This window comes from Galeopterus variegatus, unplaced genomic scaffold, assembly GCF_000696425.1.
Source record: "Galeopterus variegatus unplaced genomic scaffold, G_variegatus-3.0.2 Scaffold165, whole genome shotgun sequence".
Taxonomy (NCBI): Eukaryota; Metazoa; Chordata; class Mammalia; order Dermoptera; family Cynocephalidae; genus Galeopterus; species Galeopterus variegatus.
Window position 1 is genome coordinate 177,496 of NW_007726276.1, and position 20,985 is coordinate 198,480.

The 20,985-nt window shown below is 32.8% G+C and overlaps 1 protein-coding gene across 2 annotated transcripts in view; it reads left to right on the forward strand.

The window, feature by feature from the left end:
- The window catches only part of DIAPH3 (diaphanous-related formin 3), a 428,227-nt gene that overhangs the window by 148,545 nt on the left and 258,697 nt on the right, over nt 1-20,985 (forward strand). For both annotated transcript variants that reach the window (XM_008594695.1, XM_008594703.1), the window contains 3 exons: nt 2,672-2,767; nt 10,360-10,454; nt 15,086-15,187. In XM_008594695.1, the coding sequence (XP_008592917.1) occupies nt 2,672-2,767; nt 10,360-10,454; nt 15,086-15,187 (293 nt within the window). The remainder of the gene's footprint in view (nt 1-2,671; nt 2,768-10,359; nt 10,455-15,085; nt 15,188-20,985) is intronic.

Genomic DNA, 20,985 nt, shown 5'->3' on the forward strand with positions numbered 1-20,985 from the left:
GCAGTTAGAGTCAGTTACTTACATACTGGATTGGGCAAATAGTTGTGAAGAAGCAACTAAATTATGTGGGGACACTTAAAAGTTAAGAGTTATTTTAACAAGATCTGTACAGAATTATCTCAGTTTTGGCTTCTTGTCCTTGAGGATAAGGATGTTGCATCTTTCTAGTATAGGAAGGGTGTCTTTCACATGGGAATTTCATCTTCTGCTTTTAAGAAACAGCATGAAGATCAAAGTGATCTTTTTGCATCTGCTGTCTTTTCAAGTGTCTTTAACTTAGTCAGTATGCCAAAGTGGTATACTTTTAACTCCTTCAGTACCTTATACTTTCATTTGGATTACTAAAACTCCATTCTGTATTATTTTTGCCAGTTTTTCAGTTCACCTTTAGTAGCCTGAGTTTTTCCTAAAATGCAGTTCTCTTGATGTCTCTCACATTCTTAAATCTTCAGTAGCTTCTCATTACTCTGAAAATAAAACCCAGACTTCTTAATCTGGTTTAAAAGGTCTTGAATGATCTGATACCTGATTTGTTTCTGATGTCATTTATTTCCACTCAATATTCATTGTTCTTACTATCCTCACTTTTTTGTGTGTCCTTCAAATTCTTGCACCTTTGCACCTTTACACCTTCACACCTTCAAATACTATCCTTCTTTTCCCTCACTCCAACCCCCTTCTCACCTGGCTACTTCCTTTTCCCTTTCAAGTTTTTTCTTAGATATTATTTATCTCATAAAGACTATCTATGACAATTATAGGTTAGGGTGCTCTTCTTTATTCTACTTACCAAAATCTCACTAATATATGTAGGTATTATAATTGCTATTTATTTTACAGTCACCTCTGTTGGACCTTAAATTCTTTGAGATCAGGGATGTCTCTAGCATTGTTTCTACATTGTCTAGCACAGTTACTTTTAGCTGGTGCTTAATAAATATTTCTTATTTGGATGAAAGAGTAAGTAGAGTGGCTTATTATAAAACATGCATGCAAAATTCAGCAAAGTTTCTGTGCAATGCCTAGGAGTATAATTAAGATATCCTTAGAACACCTATCACTTAACAATAAACATACAGACTGTATATGAAGAACAGTGTGTTAAGTTGAATAATTATAGACATATGTCATATTCATGATTGGAAAGTTTGAAAATTGTCAAGATGTCAGATCTCCCCGAATCTATTTATGCATGCCTTGCAATTCAAATACAATTTAAATGGATTTTCTTTCTGGAACTTTTGAATTACTCTGAAGTTCATGTGGAAAAATAAACGAGAAAAGTGTAGAAAATTTAGAAAAGGAAGAAAAATAATTTGAACAACCCATTAATAAAATATATCATAAATCTATACTGCTTAAGAAAGAGTATTAACATAAGAGTAGCATAGAGAGCAATGGAACAGAATTAGAAGCGCAGAGAAACAGACCTAGTGTATCTAGATACTAAGTATGAGGTACAAGTGTAATTTTAAAATCAGTTGAGAAAGATGCTTAATTACTCATAAAATGATACAGAAATAATTAGGTAATATTTTGAAAAACAGAAAATTTGATCCTTACTTCACACTGTTTACCAAAACATGTAATTGCAATGTTTCTTTCTGATAATAATGTAATTATCACATGCCTTGTTATATACATGATGATCTTGCAACCAGTTATAAATTCTGTGTGCTTTTTAGAGTTATTAGTGATTTTTTGTACATATCTGCTTAAGTACTTAGTCCCATTGTTCTTTGTTATCAAGATCCTAATTTTGTGAAATAACTGACTTTGATCAGAAGTGTTGTTTATGGACACAAGAGTGAGGAAAAATGACAGGATCACTTTATTGGTTATAGCTATTAACCTTGACTATCATAAGCTGTGCTGTAACAATAGGTTAATAGTTTTCTTTTTTTTTTTTAGCATGGTGTGTTTATTGTTATATACGTCTATAAAGAGTAAAGTGATTAAATGTATTTGATTTTAAAACGTTCAGGTAAAATAAGCTCAGTATCAAAGTGATTATTTTTCAAATTTTAAACAGTTTATTCTTCCAGTTTTATATGAGTTGTATTTTTAAATAAGCATAGTATATCAAACATAAAACAATCTTGTTTTTATTTAGGATTCTTAGAGCTAACTTTTTAAAAATAGATTTCTAAGTTTATTCATCTTTCTCTTTTTTAAAAAATTTTATCATCACACAATGTAAACATTTCTTGTGGCCCTTTTCCACTTTCTCCCTTAACCTCCCTTCCACCTCTCACTTTTCCACCTCTGGTGGCCTTAGTTCCATTTATAGCTAACTTCTTAACCCATCCTGAATGTAAGTATATTAATTTTTGTAATTGTGTCCCATATACTGCTCAAATGAACTAATCGTGCTTATTCTTGCACCTGATGGTAGTGATTTCCAAAGTCTACATAAATTCAGTTTTGTTTTTCCTGTTAGACCTTCAGATATTTACTCTTCATAAGTTTTTCTAGAATAGGAGCCAGCAGTGCTTATCTGAAACAGTTTAGTTCTTGGGATATCTATTTTTTTAAATTTTATTTATATGATTGTGTGATTTAGAAGATTTATATCTTTTTTAGCTCCTTTGGTAATAGAAAGTTCACATTTTGCCCTTTTCCACTTGAATACCTTACTGCTCCTAATGTAGATCTATCCTTGGTTTTACAGAGAGAAGAGAAGAGGATGATTTTGAAGAGAAGAAAGCTATTAAGAAAAAAATTAAAGAACTTAAATTTTTAGATTCTAAAATTGCCCAGAACCTTTGTAAGTATCATATTTCAATACTATCAAATTATCAAAACACACAGGAGGTGTTTCCTTTAAATTATTTCATTTTGTTTATGACTTCTTTTTATTTTATATTATTTTAATTTTATTATTTGCATAATTTAAAGAACTCATCTTTAGATAAATTATGAGATTAAGTGCTTCAAAAGATTGAAGCATATTAGAAAATAAAAATAAGAAAAGGATTTAGAATGAAATTCTATGTGCTGTAACTGAAAAGAGGACTACCCTTTTAAGTTTCTTTTTGATGTATAAAAATAAAGACTTAAGGAATTCAGATAATGAGATCATATTCTGGAAAAAAAAAAAAGAAAGAAAGAAACTGGTAGTGTATTCTTTCTTTCATACCTCTGGATCTCTATTATTTGGTTTACTTGATCACACATGAAAGAGGTTAGAATATTAATGGAAACAGGGATGATGAGTAAAATGAATTTCATTTTCCATTCTGAGCAGTTCAAAGCCTTTTCTCAAAAGTACTGACTGGAAATATTTCAGATTTGATTACTGTTAAATACTTAGTATTGAATTGTCTTCCTTACTGAATTACTGTAAGAGAATAAGACAAATACTTTTGCTCCTAACTCATGTCTAACTGCATCTTAAATGCATCAAAGATAGTTCTACTTGGAGTTACAAAAATATGATCTGTGTATATTCCTCTGATGGTATAAGAGGGATATAAATAATGTGGAGAATCTAGAGAGACAAAGACTAACATGGCTTTTGGTCTTCTCAGTTATTGCATGTCTCAAGTGAGCTTTTAGCAAGTGTTGGGACAAAACAATTCTCCAGTGAGAGGATAAAGATCCATGCTATTGGTTAAAGAGAGCGTTACATTAGGAACAATATACAAAAGGTAGAATTGACATTCCTTTCGTGAAAGTTTTGGAACCTCTTCCACTTCATACTCACTGTGACAGAGAGCCATCCCTTTTCTACAGTGTAGGCCTGCCATGATCCCCAGGGATAGTGTGGAGGCACTGAAACTATTGACCAAAATTTAATTCTCTATTTCTGGCACAAGTTGATTGCACATCCTTACCCCTTTCCACTTAGGAGTCACCATGTGATATGCTTGGGCCAATGTAAATATAAGTGGAGGTGGTGTAACTTTTGAGTGGAAGCATTTAATTGGGGGTATTAGAAGCTCCAGTGGTCTCTTTCCCTTGGCACCCATAATGCCAGTTAGAGTGGTATCCATCATCCTGAAATGAGGATCTTGATTAATAGTGCCTTGCCTTTCTGATGTGTGATGCACATGCATTCTCAATTGGAAATGATTTTTTATGTGAATAGACCACTGAGATTGTGGGGGTTGTTACATGATACGTATATTTTAGGGAATGTTCTCCCCTAAAAGAACATAGTCTCAGTTCAGAGCATTGTGTTATTAACTTAATGTTGAAAAATTCTGTACTCTGTGATCTAAAAGAGATTATTTTGTTTTGAAATGTCCATGATCTGCATTACAAATAGCTGGTCTTGACTCTAAACAACCTTGTTATGATTCCTGAAGAAATATCATTTAGAATAGAATTTTTTCTGGGTGGGTCAGCCATGATAAGTTAGCCTAAATATCCATCTCAAAGTTGAATAATTAACTTATTGAACAGGATTATGTATTTTTTTATGTATTTCAGAACGTGTTAAATAGTATTTCAAATTTAATTAAAACAGCAAATAATTATTGATTACCTTTGTGTGCTAGTTCTGTATTTGGCTTTTTAAATCTTTACTACAACCTCACCAGGTAGGTATTAGCATTGACATTTTATGTGGGGAATCTGGTGGTTGTAGCAGTTAAGTGACTTGAGTAAGGTTGCCCATTTTGAAAATAGCCACTAGGTACGGGGTATATCTATTCCTTTTTACAGATAACAAAAATCACACTGTTATCATAGAGAGGGATTCTATTTCTCTTGTTTGCCTTAGCTAGAGAATATATGAGGGTACTTCAGAAAGTTCTAGAAAAATACAATTAAAAGATAATACGAATCTTTCCATGAATGCTTTGAAGACCCCTTGTATATCCCATTTATTTAATTGAGAAATATATTTTAAACTATAAGATCAGAAGGTCCAGAATTTATACCATGTCATATTATGATGTAATCCATTTGAGGATTATTCTTACCCTCTCTTAGAGTTATGATTTAAGCTTTTAAAAGCTTTAGCAACCTCTAATCTTTACTGTAATCATAGTTTGCTTCACAGCTGGTTTCTGTCTGTGAAATTCAGTCTTGAGATTTTGAAATCTCAGAAGAGTCTTGCTAGATATTGACAATTGTTTTTGATTGAGAGATTGGAGTAAAGCAGTGGCCAGTAGTAGAATAATGACACTAAAATGGAGAGACAGACTTCTAAAGTTTATTGAAGAGAAGAATGATGGGTTTGTACTAGATAATTTCTCTTAGATTTTCTCTTTACTGAAATATTCTATGGAATTTGAGGAATGCATCTAAAAGTCACTCATTTATTTACCTATTTATTTAAATAGATTTAGACTTCTTATATTTTGAGTTCATAAAGTTTTTGGCAAATACTGGGCTCATCATTAAAGACAGAATTCCAGGCATTCTAGGATCAAGAGAAGGCTCAGGAGTTTTACAAGATTCATGTATTTTACCAGATTTTTTTTGAGTGGGTATTAGAGCTATAAAGAAAGGCACATCTACAAATTAATGTAAAGGTTTAAATATTTATAAATTTCTTTGCAGAAAACAAGCATGCCTGGTTCTGCACACTTTATACTCCTTAACTGAACCCAAAACTTCCTGTTGGGATCTATATAAACACATTTTGAAGGATAAGATGTATATGAGTAAAAAGATTCAATTTTAATGGGTCTTTTAGAGGCTTTAACTCAGTATCTCTTATGTTTTTCTCAGTAACTTTTAAATATTAAAAAAATAAAGTTTATCCTTATCTTCTAAATTGTCTATTAGGCATTAGGTCATTTTCAACTCTTCTGTAATTTTTTTGCCTTTACTTACTATAGCAAATGCTTTCCAAAAGATAACTCTATAAAAAAAAAACCCCTAGCTTGATCTTTACAGATATGCATGTTTAATAGTATATGCTATTTTAATTATAGAATAATACTTGAAAGTAGTGAACAAATGATAAATATAGGAAAATGAAAGATTATCTCCATCTGCAAAGCAGATTCTCCTATTAAAATTTTCTTTTCTCTGCCTTTTCGTGTATTGCTATTATATTTATTGTTCTGTTATTTATGTTTATCTTATTGTTTACTTACATAATTGTATAAGTGAGATCATGCAGTTTTTAATCTGTAAAGTTAGGGGACCCTCAATACCACCCTCATTTCCGATACTATTTGCAAGTTCAGGGAGCCTCAAGATTTCTCTCAAGTTTGAGGAATTTGAAAGGACTTCCAGTACTCACTAAAGCTGTTTTCCTTGTGGTTATAGTTTATTATAGCAAAATGGTAGATTAAAATCAGTTAAGGGAAAAGGTTCATGGGCTGAGTCCACAAGAGTTCTAAGCCTAAAGTTTTCAGTTCCCCTCCCAGTGGAGTTGTAGGCAGCATCAATTTCTCCCAGCAACTATAAGTGACACTATTCACAGTATTGCCAGCCTGGTGTATTAATCTGTTTATGTTGCTTATATCAGAATACCTAGAACTCTAGTTAATTTTTAAGAAAACAAAATTTATTGCTTACAGTTTTGGAGGCTGGGAAGCCCAAAGTCCAGGGAACACATCCGGTGAGGGTCTTCGTTGGTGCTGTTGGCTTTACAGCAATGCAGGGTATCTCACATGGCAGAAAATAGTGGAGCACAAAGCAGAGAGACTCTCAAACGGTGTCCTTTTAAAGCCCTCAGAACACGCCAATGTCCACTGTTATTAATCCATTCACTAGGGCATGCAAGGTCCTCAGAATATAATCACCTCTTCAAGGCTCCACCTTTCAAGTACCATAATAGGATTTCCCACCCCAAACAGTTCCAGTGGGGATTAAGCCTCTGTGACTTTGTGTGTGTGTGTGTGGGGGGGGCGGACACGACATTCAATCTACAGCACCAGGGAAGCTCCCCTGAGCATTGGTGTTCAGAGTTTTAATGGATTTGGTCATAGTTGAACCCCTGCATGACTGACCTTAGTTTCCAGCCCCCACGCCCCCCCCCCCCGAAGTCAAACTAATACTGTGTGGCCCAAAGCCCCCACCATACATCACAGTTAGTATAGGCTATCTGGTATGGACCAGTACCCCCAGGTAAGCAAAGACCCTCTAATCAGAAAGGACATTCCAAGGGCTTAGAGAGTACCTCACAAGAGCCCAGGGCAAAGGCCAGACCTCATTTGGATAAGCTTAGTTCTTTACCTCATAATATCACACTTTTCTCTCATTTATTTTCTTTTTTTATTATTCATTTTAATATTTTAGTTATATTTTAGTTATGATATATATTATACATGAGAAATTTATAAAATGCATGACATAGTTTAATAATAATAAATCAAACACCCATAGCTAAAGAAAAACATTATCTCTACCATAGAGGCTTATATATGACTCTCTCCAATTTTAAACCCCTTCGTGTGAGAAGGAACCTTATCCTGAATCTTGGATTTAAACATTTGCTTTCTTTTCCTTATAGTTTTACCAATAGTGTACATGTTCATAACCAATAAGTTTAGTTTTGACTGGTTTTGAATTTTGCGTAAATAAAACCAAACCATGTTAATGCATTCAGCTATAGAATATTTATTTTCATTATAGTGTAGTAGTACATTCTTTGGATATCACACGGTTCATTCAATGCTTGGTTGATGTTTGGATTGTTTTCAAATTTTGTTGGTGTTAAGGTATAACTTGGATAAACTATGGCCATTAGCTGAAATCCGGTCCACTGCCTGTTTTTATAACCAAAGTTTTATTGGAACATTGCCAGGACATGTACTTACATATTGTCTGTGGCTGCTTTTGTGCTACAGTAGCTGAATTGGCACTTGTTACAGAGACTGGCTGTGTGGCGACCACTGCTTTAAGTGTGTATTATTTTGTGTTTTTACCAATTTACTCTTCCACCAACAATGTTTGAGTGTTCCCATTCTACAGCCTCACCAGTGCTTGGAGTTTTACAAAGATTTAGTGTGGTTTTTTCATTTATCATGTTTGGGATTTGTTGAATCTCCTTGATCTGATGATTTGCCTTTCTATATTCCTTGAAAATTCTTAGCTTTTACTCTTCAAAGATGCTTCTTTCCTGTTCTCTTTATGATCTTCATTTGGACCTTTTATTGGACTTTTTAGGTATCTTTATTCATCTTCTATGTCTTGTAACTTAGTATTTTTCCATCTTATTTTTCTTTGTAATGGGTTTTGTATGACTTCTTTGACTGTGTCTTTCATGTCACCAATTTTGTGCTTATCGGATGTCTAATTCATTTGAGTTTTCAATTTCAATGGTTTAATTTTTTTTTATTTTTAAAAGTTCTAATTTTTCTTCTTCAAATCTTCTTGCTTCTTTTTAAAAAGGTCTTTCCCCCCTTGCTCAACATTTCAGGCTTTTCTTTTCTTAAATAATGATTTTGTTTAGGATTCTTGCCTTTCCTTCCTTTCAGGATAGCTCAGAAATGCTTGTAAGATTAAGATAAGAATATCTTCTGTAGATATTTCTAGAACATTTGTAATTTTTCCCCTCCCAGTTTCCATATTATGCCCAAAGTAATTCTTTTTAAATTTTTCTTTAGCATTATAACTCTTTCTGTATTTTTTGTTGTAACCATAGACTGTGTTTCTTGAATAGAATTTATTGTTTCTCAAAGGGTATCAATAATTTCAAGCCTTCACATTAATCTTACTAAGTTTGCAATCCAGATATGTCTTAACAATTGACCTTCTCAATTTGTTTGCTTTTGAGGTTAATATATTACATTTATCTATTTGCCATTTTTATTATTTTGATTGATTTTACATGTATTTTGCGCATTTTCATATTTGAACCTCATGGTATTCTAATTATTTTAGATGCTTGTTTATATTTGAAGAAAAAGTAACACTGTGAATTTCAAGGGAGGTTTTTTGCCCTGAGCTTCCTTGCTTTTTGAGTGCTTTGACATTCATGTGTTTATTTTATGTTGTCAGCTATAAATCTTGTCACATGTTTTTCATTGATTTTTGTGCTTAAGTTCTTCTCTAAGTAGAGAGGAGCTAACTTGTCATCTTACATTTCTCTTACTATTTTTTGTTGTTAATATTCATATTTGTTCATCATCTGCAACTTTTTTACATGATGTGAAGAATTAGATTTTACTCCCCCCCCTTTTATTCATTGGTTATTGCTTTGAGATCGATCATATAGCTGTTATATTTTTCTGCTTTCTGGTATCTACTGTGGATTTTCCCTTTTTATTTCTATAAATCTCCATCTATTACCGTATTGTTTAGATCCTTTATTCCTTTCATCTCGTTCTTGGGATATGAAGGATTATAGACATTAATAATTTCTGGCTTAATTTGTCCTGTATTTATGACTTCTTGGATTTGGAAATGTATGAATGTTACTGGTGATATGAACAAAGATGATGGCCTTGCTGTTCATCTGTAGGTGATACATGATATCCTCAAGAATCAGGAACATAGCCTGAGACCAAGAAAGAGGCACATCATGTTTTCTAAGTTGTATGAAAGACTGTGACTTTATATGGAAATACCTACAGATCAGAAGACATACAAGTTTAGTTAAAAAAATATATATATTAATGGGCTATATGTAAAGTGCTGAGTATGATCAAGAAGTGATGTCTTCTTCAACATAGAAACATAGTAATAATAAAATAAGGGGGGTACTAGCAAAATCATTGTATCTAATGCTGTGAAAATATACTTACATTTCTCAGTAGCTTTTGAGAAGATCATTATATTGTAACACTAGATATCTGGAGTATCAAGAAAAATGTAAATAATGCTTAGAATTCTCAGAAATAACATATTATCTCATCCATTTGGGTAATTTTCTATGAAAATGTGTTTTCTAAAATTGGGTATTTTAAGCTTTAGTTACATGGAAAGGCTATTTCTCTAGCATATTGTATACAATATTTCTGAATAGGGAAGTGCTATTACTTGTAAAAGTGTTAATGTACTGGTTAGCAGTTTTCTTAAAATATATATTTTTTAATATTTAGTAGGGCTGGAAGATGTTATACAAGCTGGTAATACATATGTTTAGACAAATATTACATACACATGCTGGGGTTTTATCATTCTTTTTATTACAACGTGATATTTTTATAGCGTACCTAACATATTGCAGTTTTTTTTAAATCACATGAAAACTGGCACCATTCCTATGGTAGGCAGATAACTAAGCATTTAAAAATCAACTTTGGAACCAGCATAATAATACAGGACTGTTGTTTAAACACTAGTTCTAAAGCTGGGGAAGGGTATAAAATGTGCTAATGAAAATTTCTGCCACTATAATTATATTATTTATTTTATAATTCTCTTATAATTTATTTTTGATTTTATAAATAGAACTGTATCTTAAATTCTTTTGTTACCTTATTATGAACCTTTTTTTTTTTCTCTCAGCAATCTTCCTGAGCTCTTTTCGAGTGCCATATGAGGAAATCAAAATGATGATATTGGAAGTAGATGAAACACAGTTGGCAGAGTCTATGATTCAGGTAAACAAACAGGCAGAGCTTAAATTCCAATATTTCTTTGCAAGCTTCTCATTAAATAGAAATCTGTAAGTGAAGCAAAATTCTTAACCCAAATCATTCAACTGGAAAATCATTGCTGGATAATTAGTTTTAGCATAACTTCTGCATTGCCAGGAGATAAAACTGCATCTTCTCTTAACTGCAAACTAAATATATATGCTATCAAAATGATTACATTTGAGTTATTTTAAGTGATTTTCTGAAGGCAAATTGTTTAACTTTACATTTTGTTTGTGTTACTGTTAAGACTAGTAATATGTTAAATTTGTTTCTATAGCCCTTTTAGAATGTGTTTTTCTTTGGCTTATAAAGTTGTATTAATTTTTGGTATAGAAGACTGAGGGAGTTTTCATTTAGAGTTATCCTTACTAACAATCCTTTTGTGTTGTTCTCCTGTGAGTACTAGAGATTGTTTGCATAGTATTGAAATCATTCAGAAGGCTAGAAGATTTTTTAAATGGTTTTACCCACAGTATTTTTTTTAATGAATGTTAGTGTGGTACTAAAGTTACTTGCTGAATTCTACACAGAGTATTGGTAATGTATATATCTTGGTAGAATTTATAGTTGGAGAATCAAAACACAATTATAGTGAGAGAATATCTTCAGTTTACCATCTTTTATTCTGATAATGGATATACTTAGAAAAAAGATTTTTTAGCCCTAAGAAGAAACCAAAGATTATTTGTTAATGTCAACAGTGATTAAAATTATTTTGAATTTTTTAATCCATCAATAAATGGTATTTTTGGGGCCGGCCCGTGGCTCACTCGGGAGAGTGCGGTGCTGATAACACCAAGGCCCCGGAGTCGGATCCCACATAGGGATGGCCGGTTCGCTCACTGGCTGAGCGTGGTGCTGACAACACCAAGTCAAGGGTTAAGATCCCCTTACCGGTCATCTTTAAAAAATAAATAAATAAATAAATAAATAAATGGTATTTTTGGAAGTTCCAAGTTTATATCTCCTATCTTTTCTTCCAAATATGGAGGTAATATAATCTCATTAGTGATTTGTGCTGTGAGTCTCTGAGACTCATAACTATTCAATTCACCAACTCTTTAACCATTTTTTGTCTCTAGCAGTTTCTTTTCACTGGATTTTTGTCCTCATTGTTATTGATTGTATATGTGACTTCTTGCTGAGTGAAGATTCCAAGTTTCAATTTTTCTACTTAATGCATGTTTGTATTTCTGTTTTTTTTCTTCGTGTTTGTGCATGTGCGTGTGCGTGTACGTGTGTGTGTCGCCACAGGGATCGACCACCCAGGACCCCACTCTAACCAACTGAACCAGCCAGCCTGTTTGTAGTTCTTATAATGAATTTGTTAAATATTTACAGAGTAGCCTTTTACTTGATTAAGTGAGTGTTTTGGATGATCATGTGGTTTTGTTGTCTAGATATAGAAGAAAGATGATTTGCATTAGTGTATGTCCAAATTACATTCAGTTTCATATAATTTCTTAATGTATTAGTTTTCTATTACTGTTATAACAATTTACCACAAATTTAGTGGCTTAAAATAACACAAATTTATTATCTTACATTTCTGTAGAAGTCTGGCATTGGTCCTATTGTGCTAAAGTCAACATATTGGCAGGCCTGTGTTCCTTTCTGTAGGCTCTAGGGAAGAATCCCTTGTCTTTTCCAGCTTCTCATGGCTGCCCACGTTCCTTGGCTCAGGGAGCCTTTTCCTTCATCTTTCAAGCCAGCAGTGTTGCATCTCTCTGTTCCTTTCATAGTCCTATCTCCCTCTGTATTGTCCCATCTCCCTTTTCTACTTGTAAAGACTTTTGTGGTTACATTGGGCACATGCAGATAATCACCCTAATTTAAGGTCAGCTGATAGCAACACTAGTTCCATTTGTAACCTTAATTCCCTTTGCCATGTAACCTGATATTTTCATAGGTTCTGGAGATTAGACATGGATATCTTTGGGGTTAGATGTCATTTTCTGCATACCACACATACTAAGTATAAAACCAGTTTTATGAATTTAAGACCTAAAACTTTACTTTGGAAAAATATAAGGTTTTTATATATTTATTAAAAAGAGTTTTATGTTACTTGAACTCTTATTTTTAATTTAAAAAATATGTTGCTAATTTTAATGTGAAGAACTGCCTATTTTGAATATGGCAATGAAACAGACCATTTCTTTGTAATATTCATTATTTTGGTTGGCTTTGTTCACTGTCGTAATTTTATTTTGACATATCTAGTTATTTATTCATATGTAATAAGTCAGTAGTATGTCATTTTGTATGTCATTTTCCACATCAGTCGTTACCTGTTTACCTTTGCCTCATCAATTTTTTATTAATTAATCATTTTACAAATATTTTATAGTACCCACCATGTACATCCATTGTGTTAAGTTCAATCACAGGTAGACTTCACCTTCTGAGAATTTATAGTTTGGTAAGGAAGATGACATTTACATACTTATCCAGGAAAGGACTTCAAAAAGTTCATGGAAAGATTCATATTATCTTTAATTCCACTTTTCCACAAACTTTTAGAAGTCCCCTTGTCTAATTATAATACAAGATAAGCATCTCTTTAAGATTGGTTTAGAATTAGGGAATGTATTGGGGTAGTGCTGTGTGAGTGTATGTGTGGAGGCAAAGGTTGAATAAGGTGTGGATGTAGAAAAGGGCAGAGGGATTGTATGTAAAATATATAAAGGGCAGTTATTCTGGCAGCAGTAATACCCTGAGCTGTGGAGGGAAAAGCTGAATGTGTGTGGACAGCCATGCAGAATTTAGTTTGACAGGAGCTTAAGATTTGTAAAGGCTGTGGGAAATTTGGTAAGGGGAGAGACAAAGGAAGGTTAGGCCCATACTCTTAGGAATTACGATAGCACTTTTACTGTAGAGTGTAAAAATAATGAAGTGAAAAATTAATAAATTTCTGATGAAAGATTAAATTCTAATTATATATTAAACAATATTTAAGGGGATTTGATGGTTATCTAAAAGGATGCTAAGGAAATTAACAGGCCTGATGTAATAAGTAGCTCAGAAAAACCAGCTGTCAACTAGAAGGGTTAAAAGAAAATACAAATAACCAGGTCTTTGGTCTCGGGCAGTTCTGCTAGGAGAAATCTTTTAGGAGAGAATTTCTACTAAGAGGGAAAATCATATACTTCTATTATTTTTATTCAGTTTGATAATATTAATAGTGAATACTTTTTCTAGGCATGATCATAAATTGTCACTTTTTTTTTTTTTTTTGGCCAGTTACCAAGTTTTTTTCCAAAGTACACAGTGATTCAATAACTTGTTCTTTAATCTTACTATTTTTTTTTTTTTTTAAAGATGACCGGTAAGGGGATCTTAACCCTTGACTTGGTACTGTCAGCACCACGCTCACCCAGTGAGCTAACCGGCCATCCGTGTATGGGATCCGAACCCGGGGCCTTGGTGTTATCAGCACCGCACTCTCCCGAGTGAGCCACGGGCCGGCCCTAATCTTACTATTTTTGATATATAACATTATCTAAAACTATTTTTAACTAATGAAACTTTTGGAAGTTTTTTTTTTTTTCCTTCATAAATATATATAGCATGATATAAGCTTAATTGTAATTTGTGCTTGACATTGTGGCTGTACAGAATTTACTGATTTATGATTTGGAACTGTGACCACCTACCACTTTTTTTTTCTTAATTGTAATATCAATACACTAACTTATAACACTATTATAGTTAATTATATTTTAATACAGAGGATGTATATAGACTTTGTCCAAGGGATTGTATCATCATTTAAGTTCTCTCAGGAAAGCATAATTATGTGTATTCCCTTGATCTTTCTTCAAGTGGTTCTTTGGTTTAAGTGTGTGACTTGGGAAAGCTGTGCATGGACAGAGGAGCCAGAGCAGCCAAGGAAACCAACCTGTGGTTTCTGGACTGCAGATGATGTGGCAAAGGTCCTTATAGCCACCGGCACTTAAGTTTCTACAGGATCTCTTTGTATGCTTTTTATCTGCAAGGTATATATCATCCTGTGTCTTCCGTGCCTATTTAAATTTTCTTTCACATCAGAAAAGTTACTTTGTTTTAGAGATATCTTCAGTTGTTATTATTAAAACCATAATCCTAGTGGTTAAGTCTTACAAACACTGACATTAAAACCTCCTTGATTTCTTTTGTCTTCTTTCCCTTACCTTTTAGTAACAATATGATGATTTCTTTTATCCCTCTGAGTGAAGTTTTAAAATATGTTTGGCTTTGCTTGAAATTTCTGACACTTAATTCCCTAAAGCTGAAATATAATGGACACATTTATACAGGTGAGAAAGCTGTTCATTGGTATAGGTTGAGTTCTTCTTTCTCATTTATATAGCTAATCAAATAAACATTCAGTAGTGCTTGATTTGAATATATAATAACTCTGAGATAGAGAAAAGGAAAATTGGCTGTTTTCGAAATGTAGAGAATGTTGCTTAAGGCTTAGTATAATAGAGGTTACCTAGAAATAAAACTAAAGATTAAGTTCACTAGTTTCCTTTCCACAGTTTACTAATTTTCCTAAAATCTGACAGGTACATTTTGTGAAGATATTTTCTTTTGGTTTTAATTTTTAGAACTTAATAAAGCATCTTCCCGATCAAGAGCAATTAAATTTATTGTCTCGGTACAAGAATGACTATAACAATTTATGTGAACCTGAGCAGTTTGCTGTTGTGGTAAGTACTGAATCTCAGTGTTAATTCTCTCTTGAGGGGATTTATACTGTGTGAAATAGGAGAAAGAAAATTCAAGCTTTTTCATGTATTATTACTTACATTTAATCTTGCTTTTTTTAAATGGAAGGATATTTGTGAGAAATTATCTTGATTTAAAATATATATTGAAAGTCTTGCCTTAAATGAAGTCTAAGGGTTTTTCAAAAGTGTATATATAATTTTTTATGTTCTTTATTTAATGTCAAAATGTAAAATGAAAACTGCCCTTCTTCTGAATAGAGAGTATATTTGTGATTTTTCCTAGATCTGTATATTGTAGCATATTAAAAAAATAGCTTCATTTTCTCATTGTAATCACTCACTTAAGTTCATCTCATGGTTTAGACTCTGAAATTAGAAATACAGTCTCTGTCTTGGCAGTGAGGGTGAAAAATGAATTCATTTAGAAAAATCTTTGAGGCACCTTGATAATCATCTTGTCCTATTTTATGGAAGCTGGGGTATAAAGAGGTGAAAAGACTTGCCAATGGTATCTATTAGCTGTATTGCAACTTAAAATTAAGATTTTTATTAAGCATTCTCTCCCCTGCTTTTTTATCCTATCATTAAATTATTTTTAGGTTTGTTACACTCAGTTATCATAACAATACTTTAAACTAGTGTTTTTTAAAAAAATAAGATTTTCCCCCCCTTTCATCTTCAGTTATCTTACCAACCTCCAGAATCTAGATGAAATTGTATTTGTTATAATTTTGAAAATTCAGGTTGGGTAGCTTAACAACTAAATCTGCACACTGTTTTTGGTTTATTATAGACATTTGCTCTTAAATTCCTTCCTGTCTCATCCTAAACCAACTGTTCTCAGCCACCCTACCCTTAAAGTTCAAAAAACCCCAAATAGAATATAATAGAAAAAAAAGCAGAGCTTTACTTATTCATAGTCTTATAATTTTTATTATGAAACTGTTTAACCCATTGTTTTAAAAAAAAAAAAAAAAAAAAAAACTTTTCACTTTTCTCCAGTGTATTCCTCTCTTCCTCCTGCATCCCCTTTTTTCCTCCCTTTTTTTTTTTTTTTTTTGTATTTGTTTGTTTGTATTATTTTCTGGTTACGTGGTTACCATACCTTTCTCTTGTTCTCTTTTTGCTACTCTATTTGCCATGTCTTCCATATGAGAATAGGTGAATAAGGGAGAATTCACATTAAATTTTTAAACACCAACTATTTAGAGTTTTGATTTTTGCCAATTTTTTTTTACTCTTGAATTAAAGTAATATTTAAAATTACAATTTTGAAGTATTTCCATTTACATGAAATCTGAAACACATATGAAAATGTCTATTTAACAAATAACTTTTTATGTTGCATATCATAACAGAAAAGATTTAAAACTATTCCTGTGTTCTAGTTACTCACAGAAGACTCAGCTCAAATTTGTAGGTATTTTAGGTTTATTTAAAATAGCCAAGTTATGCCCTTTTTAAAAAATCTGGGATTCATACCAAAGAACTATGATTTACAAACAATGTACTCTTAGGGGTCAGAAAATTAAAACAAATATATTCCCAGATGCCAGTGGTAGAGGTTATAGTTTTGATTTTAAGACAGAGACAGACCACTTCCCTTTTAGCACATCAGTTCAAACTTGACCTGAAATCTACACGTTCTGTGCCAAGTCATACCTGAGTGTAAATAGAATATAATTGGGAAAGAGTAATGCTGTTGAAAAATATCTCCTATGGACAGTATGAACAATGCTTTAATTATCTACTGATTACTAATATTCTTGAACACATTGTGTGGTACTAGATTTTAAAAGGTAATTGGGTGGAAAAAGGAGAATGAAACTTAAGGAAAAAAATGACATCTTTTTATGTCCTTTTTTCTTAGTCAAATAGTAATGTTATTTGATTTCATCTTTTTCCATTTCAACTTTTCACCATTCTTAATCTGGATCCCTCTACTTCTCAATAGCCTCTACCCCACCCACTCAAAAAAAAAAAAAAGAATGGAGAAACCTCCTTAAAGCTCCAAACACTCCTTATAATTAAACAAAAAAATGATGGATAGAGAGTGTGAAACAGTATGGAATGCCTGAAAATTTCTGTTCTCCTTTCTGGATTATAAACTCAATTTTAATTTTGCTAATTCATTAAAGAGTGCTGTGCTTTCAGTTTATCAGCATTGTACCAGTAATTTGGTGATCTTACAAAACTGATTAAAATTACCATGTGTGTTTCTATAAAATTCCCAAAATACTGTTTCATTTTTAAAGTAACAAACTTTTTGAAATTATGTTTGCATCAAAGATGGGCAATTAATTTGAGGTAAGCTAAACTGCAGATTTCTATAAGAATTTTATTTTGCTTTAAAAACACATTTACTTTTTGACTTAGCCTAGATTTAAAGTACTAATCATTTGTACCCACCTGAAAAATACAGAGTCACAAGAAATAATCAAAGTTTGGGGTCTTTGCCACTCCCGAATAGTGCCAAAGCTTGACTTTTCATTTATTTTTTACCATTGATAAACTTGTACTTATTTCTCTTTCATCTTCAGATTTTGTGGACTGATAGTGTGATTTCCAGCGTTTTTATTTTTTAAAAAATCAGTTAAAACTCTACAATTGTATTACTTGCTAGCCAGTTTAACTTTCTCTTTTATCAAATTTTGTAAACTTACTAATTTGATTCATATTAATGAGTTACATATTTAAAGAATTTACATAATTGGATGAAAAAATTACAAATTTCTCAGAAGGTGTGTTCTATTTAAACACAAACCTTGCCTCTTCATCAAATGGTTCTGGGAAAACGATATCCATACATATAAGAATGAAACTAGACCCCATACCTTTCACCATATACTAAAAATCAATTCAAAATGGATTAAAGACTTAAATATAAGACCAGAAACTATAAAACTCCTAGAAGAAAACATAGGGGAAACATGAAGTAGGGCTGGGCAACGATTTTATGAATAAGACCCCCAAAGCACAGGCAACAAAAGAAAAAATAAACAAATGGAATTGTTTCAAACTAAAAAGTTTCTGCACAGCAAAAGAAACAATTAACAGAGCAAAAAGAGAGCCTACAAAATGGGAGAGAATGTTTTCAAAATATGCATCTGACAAGGGATTAATATCCAGAATATACAAGGAACTCAAACAACTTAACAGTAAGAAAACAACTAATCTGATAAAAAAAAAAAAAATGGACAAAGGAGCTAAACAGACATTTCTCAAAGGAAGATATACAAATGGCCAAAAGACACCTGGAAAAGTGCTCAACATAGCTAAGCATCAGGGAAATGCAAATCAAAACCACACTGAGATACCATTTCAGTCCAGTTAGACTGGCTATTATCAAAAAGAGGGAAAATAACAAATGCTGGCGAGGATGTGGAGAAAGGGGAACCCTTCTACACCGTTGGTGGGGCTGTTAATTAGTGTAGCCAGTATGGAAAATAGTATGGAGGTTCCTCAAACAACTACAGATAGAACTGTCATACAATCCAGCAAACCCACTGCTGGGTACATACCCAAAGGAGTGGAAAGCATCATGTCGAAGGGACACCTGCACTCCGATGTTTATTGCAGCTCTATTTACAATGGCTAAGAGTTGGAACCAACCTAAATGTCTGTTGACAGATTAGTGGCTAAGGAAAATGTGGTATATATAACCAATGGAATACTACTCAGCCATAAAAAGAGTGAAATTCTGCCATTTGCAGCAACATAGATAAGCTTAACGAAAATTATGTTAAATGAAATAAGCCAGACACAGAAGAGAAATATTGCAAGTCCTCTCTCATAAACGGGAGCTACAAAAAGAAAGAAAGATACAACAATCACAATAATTTGTTGAACTTTAAAAAGGAGAAAATTGAAGTGATGCTACCAGAGGTGGGAAAAGGGGAGGAAGGTTAGTGAGAAATTGGTAAAGGGCCACAAAAAATGATTACATTGTGTAATGATGAGTATAGTAATTATCCTAATTTAAGCACCAAATATTGCACACATGTATTGATATTCATCGTTGTACCCCACAGATGTGTACTATCAATTACGTTTCAATAAAAAAAAAAAAACATAAATCCAAACTTGAGGCAATGGATAAATTCACTGAAGTTGTTTGCATTATATAATCAACTTTAAATCTCCACAAGAATTATGTAAAAAAATAGACAAGATGCAGCTCTACCAGAACATTGGTGCTCATTTACGTTATTTTCTCTTTGACAGAAAGGCATTGTGCAAAATAACACATCCAAAATGTTAGTGACCAATGTGAATTAAAGACCAGTTCATATGTATCAGAAATAATATGTAAATTGGAAATATGTTTTACTTTTATTATGTTATTAGTTACATACAACTTTCTAGGGTTCTATGTTCTGTAGAGTATGTTATACAAATTTACTATCAGAAATATTATGTCAATACCTGTTAAATTGTATGTCCTTGAAGCTTTCTTCCAACTATTTGATATATCTACATTTTCTCCAGGTTTTCTGTAATGCAGAGTTTTATATCCACATTTATTTATTTCTCCTTTGAAATTGGAAGCAAAGTTCTTTAATGCTGATACTACCTCTCTTCCTAATTGAAATAGTCTTAAATGCATATGTAGTAGACATGGATACTTTTATAGTACTAAGACTTTGGTCATTCATCTGTTATTTTTAGTAATTCAGAATCTTTTTTTTGTCCTTTTTGAGACCGGCCGCACCGCACTCAGCCAGTGAGCGCACCGGCCATCCCTATATAGGATCCGAACCCGCGGCGGGAGCGCTGCTGTGCTCCCAGCGCAGCACTCTCCCCAGTGCGCCACGGGAAAGTGCCTTTCTGAGCTGATTCTGCTTGTGGTCCTTATGACAGGACGTGAGCCCATTTGAGCAGGACAGCTCTCAAGGTATTCTGGAACTGACCCATCCATGTGTATCATGTTGTAGTGGTAGTGACATGGTGGTGGTAGGTGGACTGCTACCTCTTAGAATTGAAATCCAGTGGTATGAATTGAATGCCTTAGAACTTAATGATATTATTGACTTGTTTTTGTAGCTTATCATATATATTATATATTATACGACATTTATATGTCCTATGTTTTTTAGGATGTTTTGGTATAATATGAAAAATAGCACATCAAAAATTCTGAACAAGCTGTCATTTAATGCCAAGAGACTAAGGATTCTGGTCAAATGGTATTTTAGAGGAGTGCTCTGTGAAGTAGTCAATCTCTGTATCTTTTTATCGTGGCTTATAATGAATAATACAATTTGCATGCTGTTTTTGTTTGTTGGTTTAAGTTCCGGGCAGAGCATACAGAATACTGAATAGTATGCTTAATTTGAAATATTTTTTTCCATGGACAGTCCAGGACAAAAATTTCTTTTTGAGAAATTGGTTTATATTTGGGATGCAGTAGCCTCCTGTTTTATTCAGCTTTATTTTCTATCTGTAGATTAGGTAATGAATATATACTTTCTAGAAACTGTCACCAATTGGATTAGTTGCCTATCTGTCTTCTTGGATTCCTCCCTTCTCTCTTGAGTCCCAACACCCCTCAATCACCCCCCTCAAATTATTGCTTACTTACTACATGGGAGTAGAACCTGACTTTAGTTGTATGACTGCATTTCTTATATTTGCAGGGTTTCTTTGATTAATAAACCATTAGGTAAAAATCACTGTGCTCACAGTGGCATGGTTTAACTGTGTGAGAAATGATTTGTGTAAATATTCAGTGGGATCAGATTAGCTGAAGTTTGGAAAAAGGCCTAAAAATTTGCATT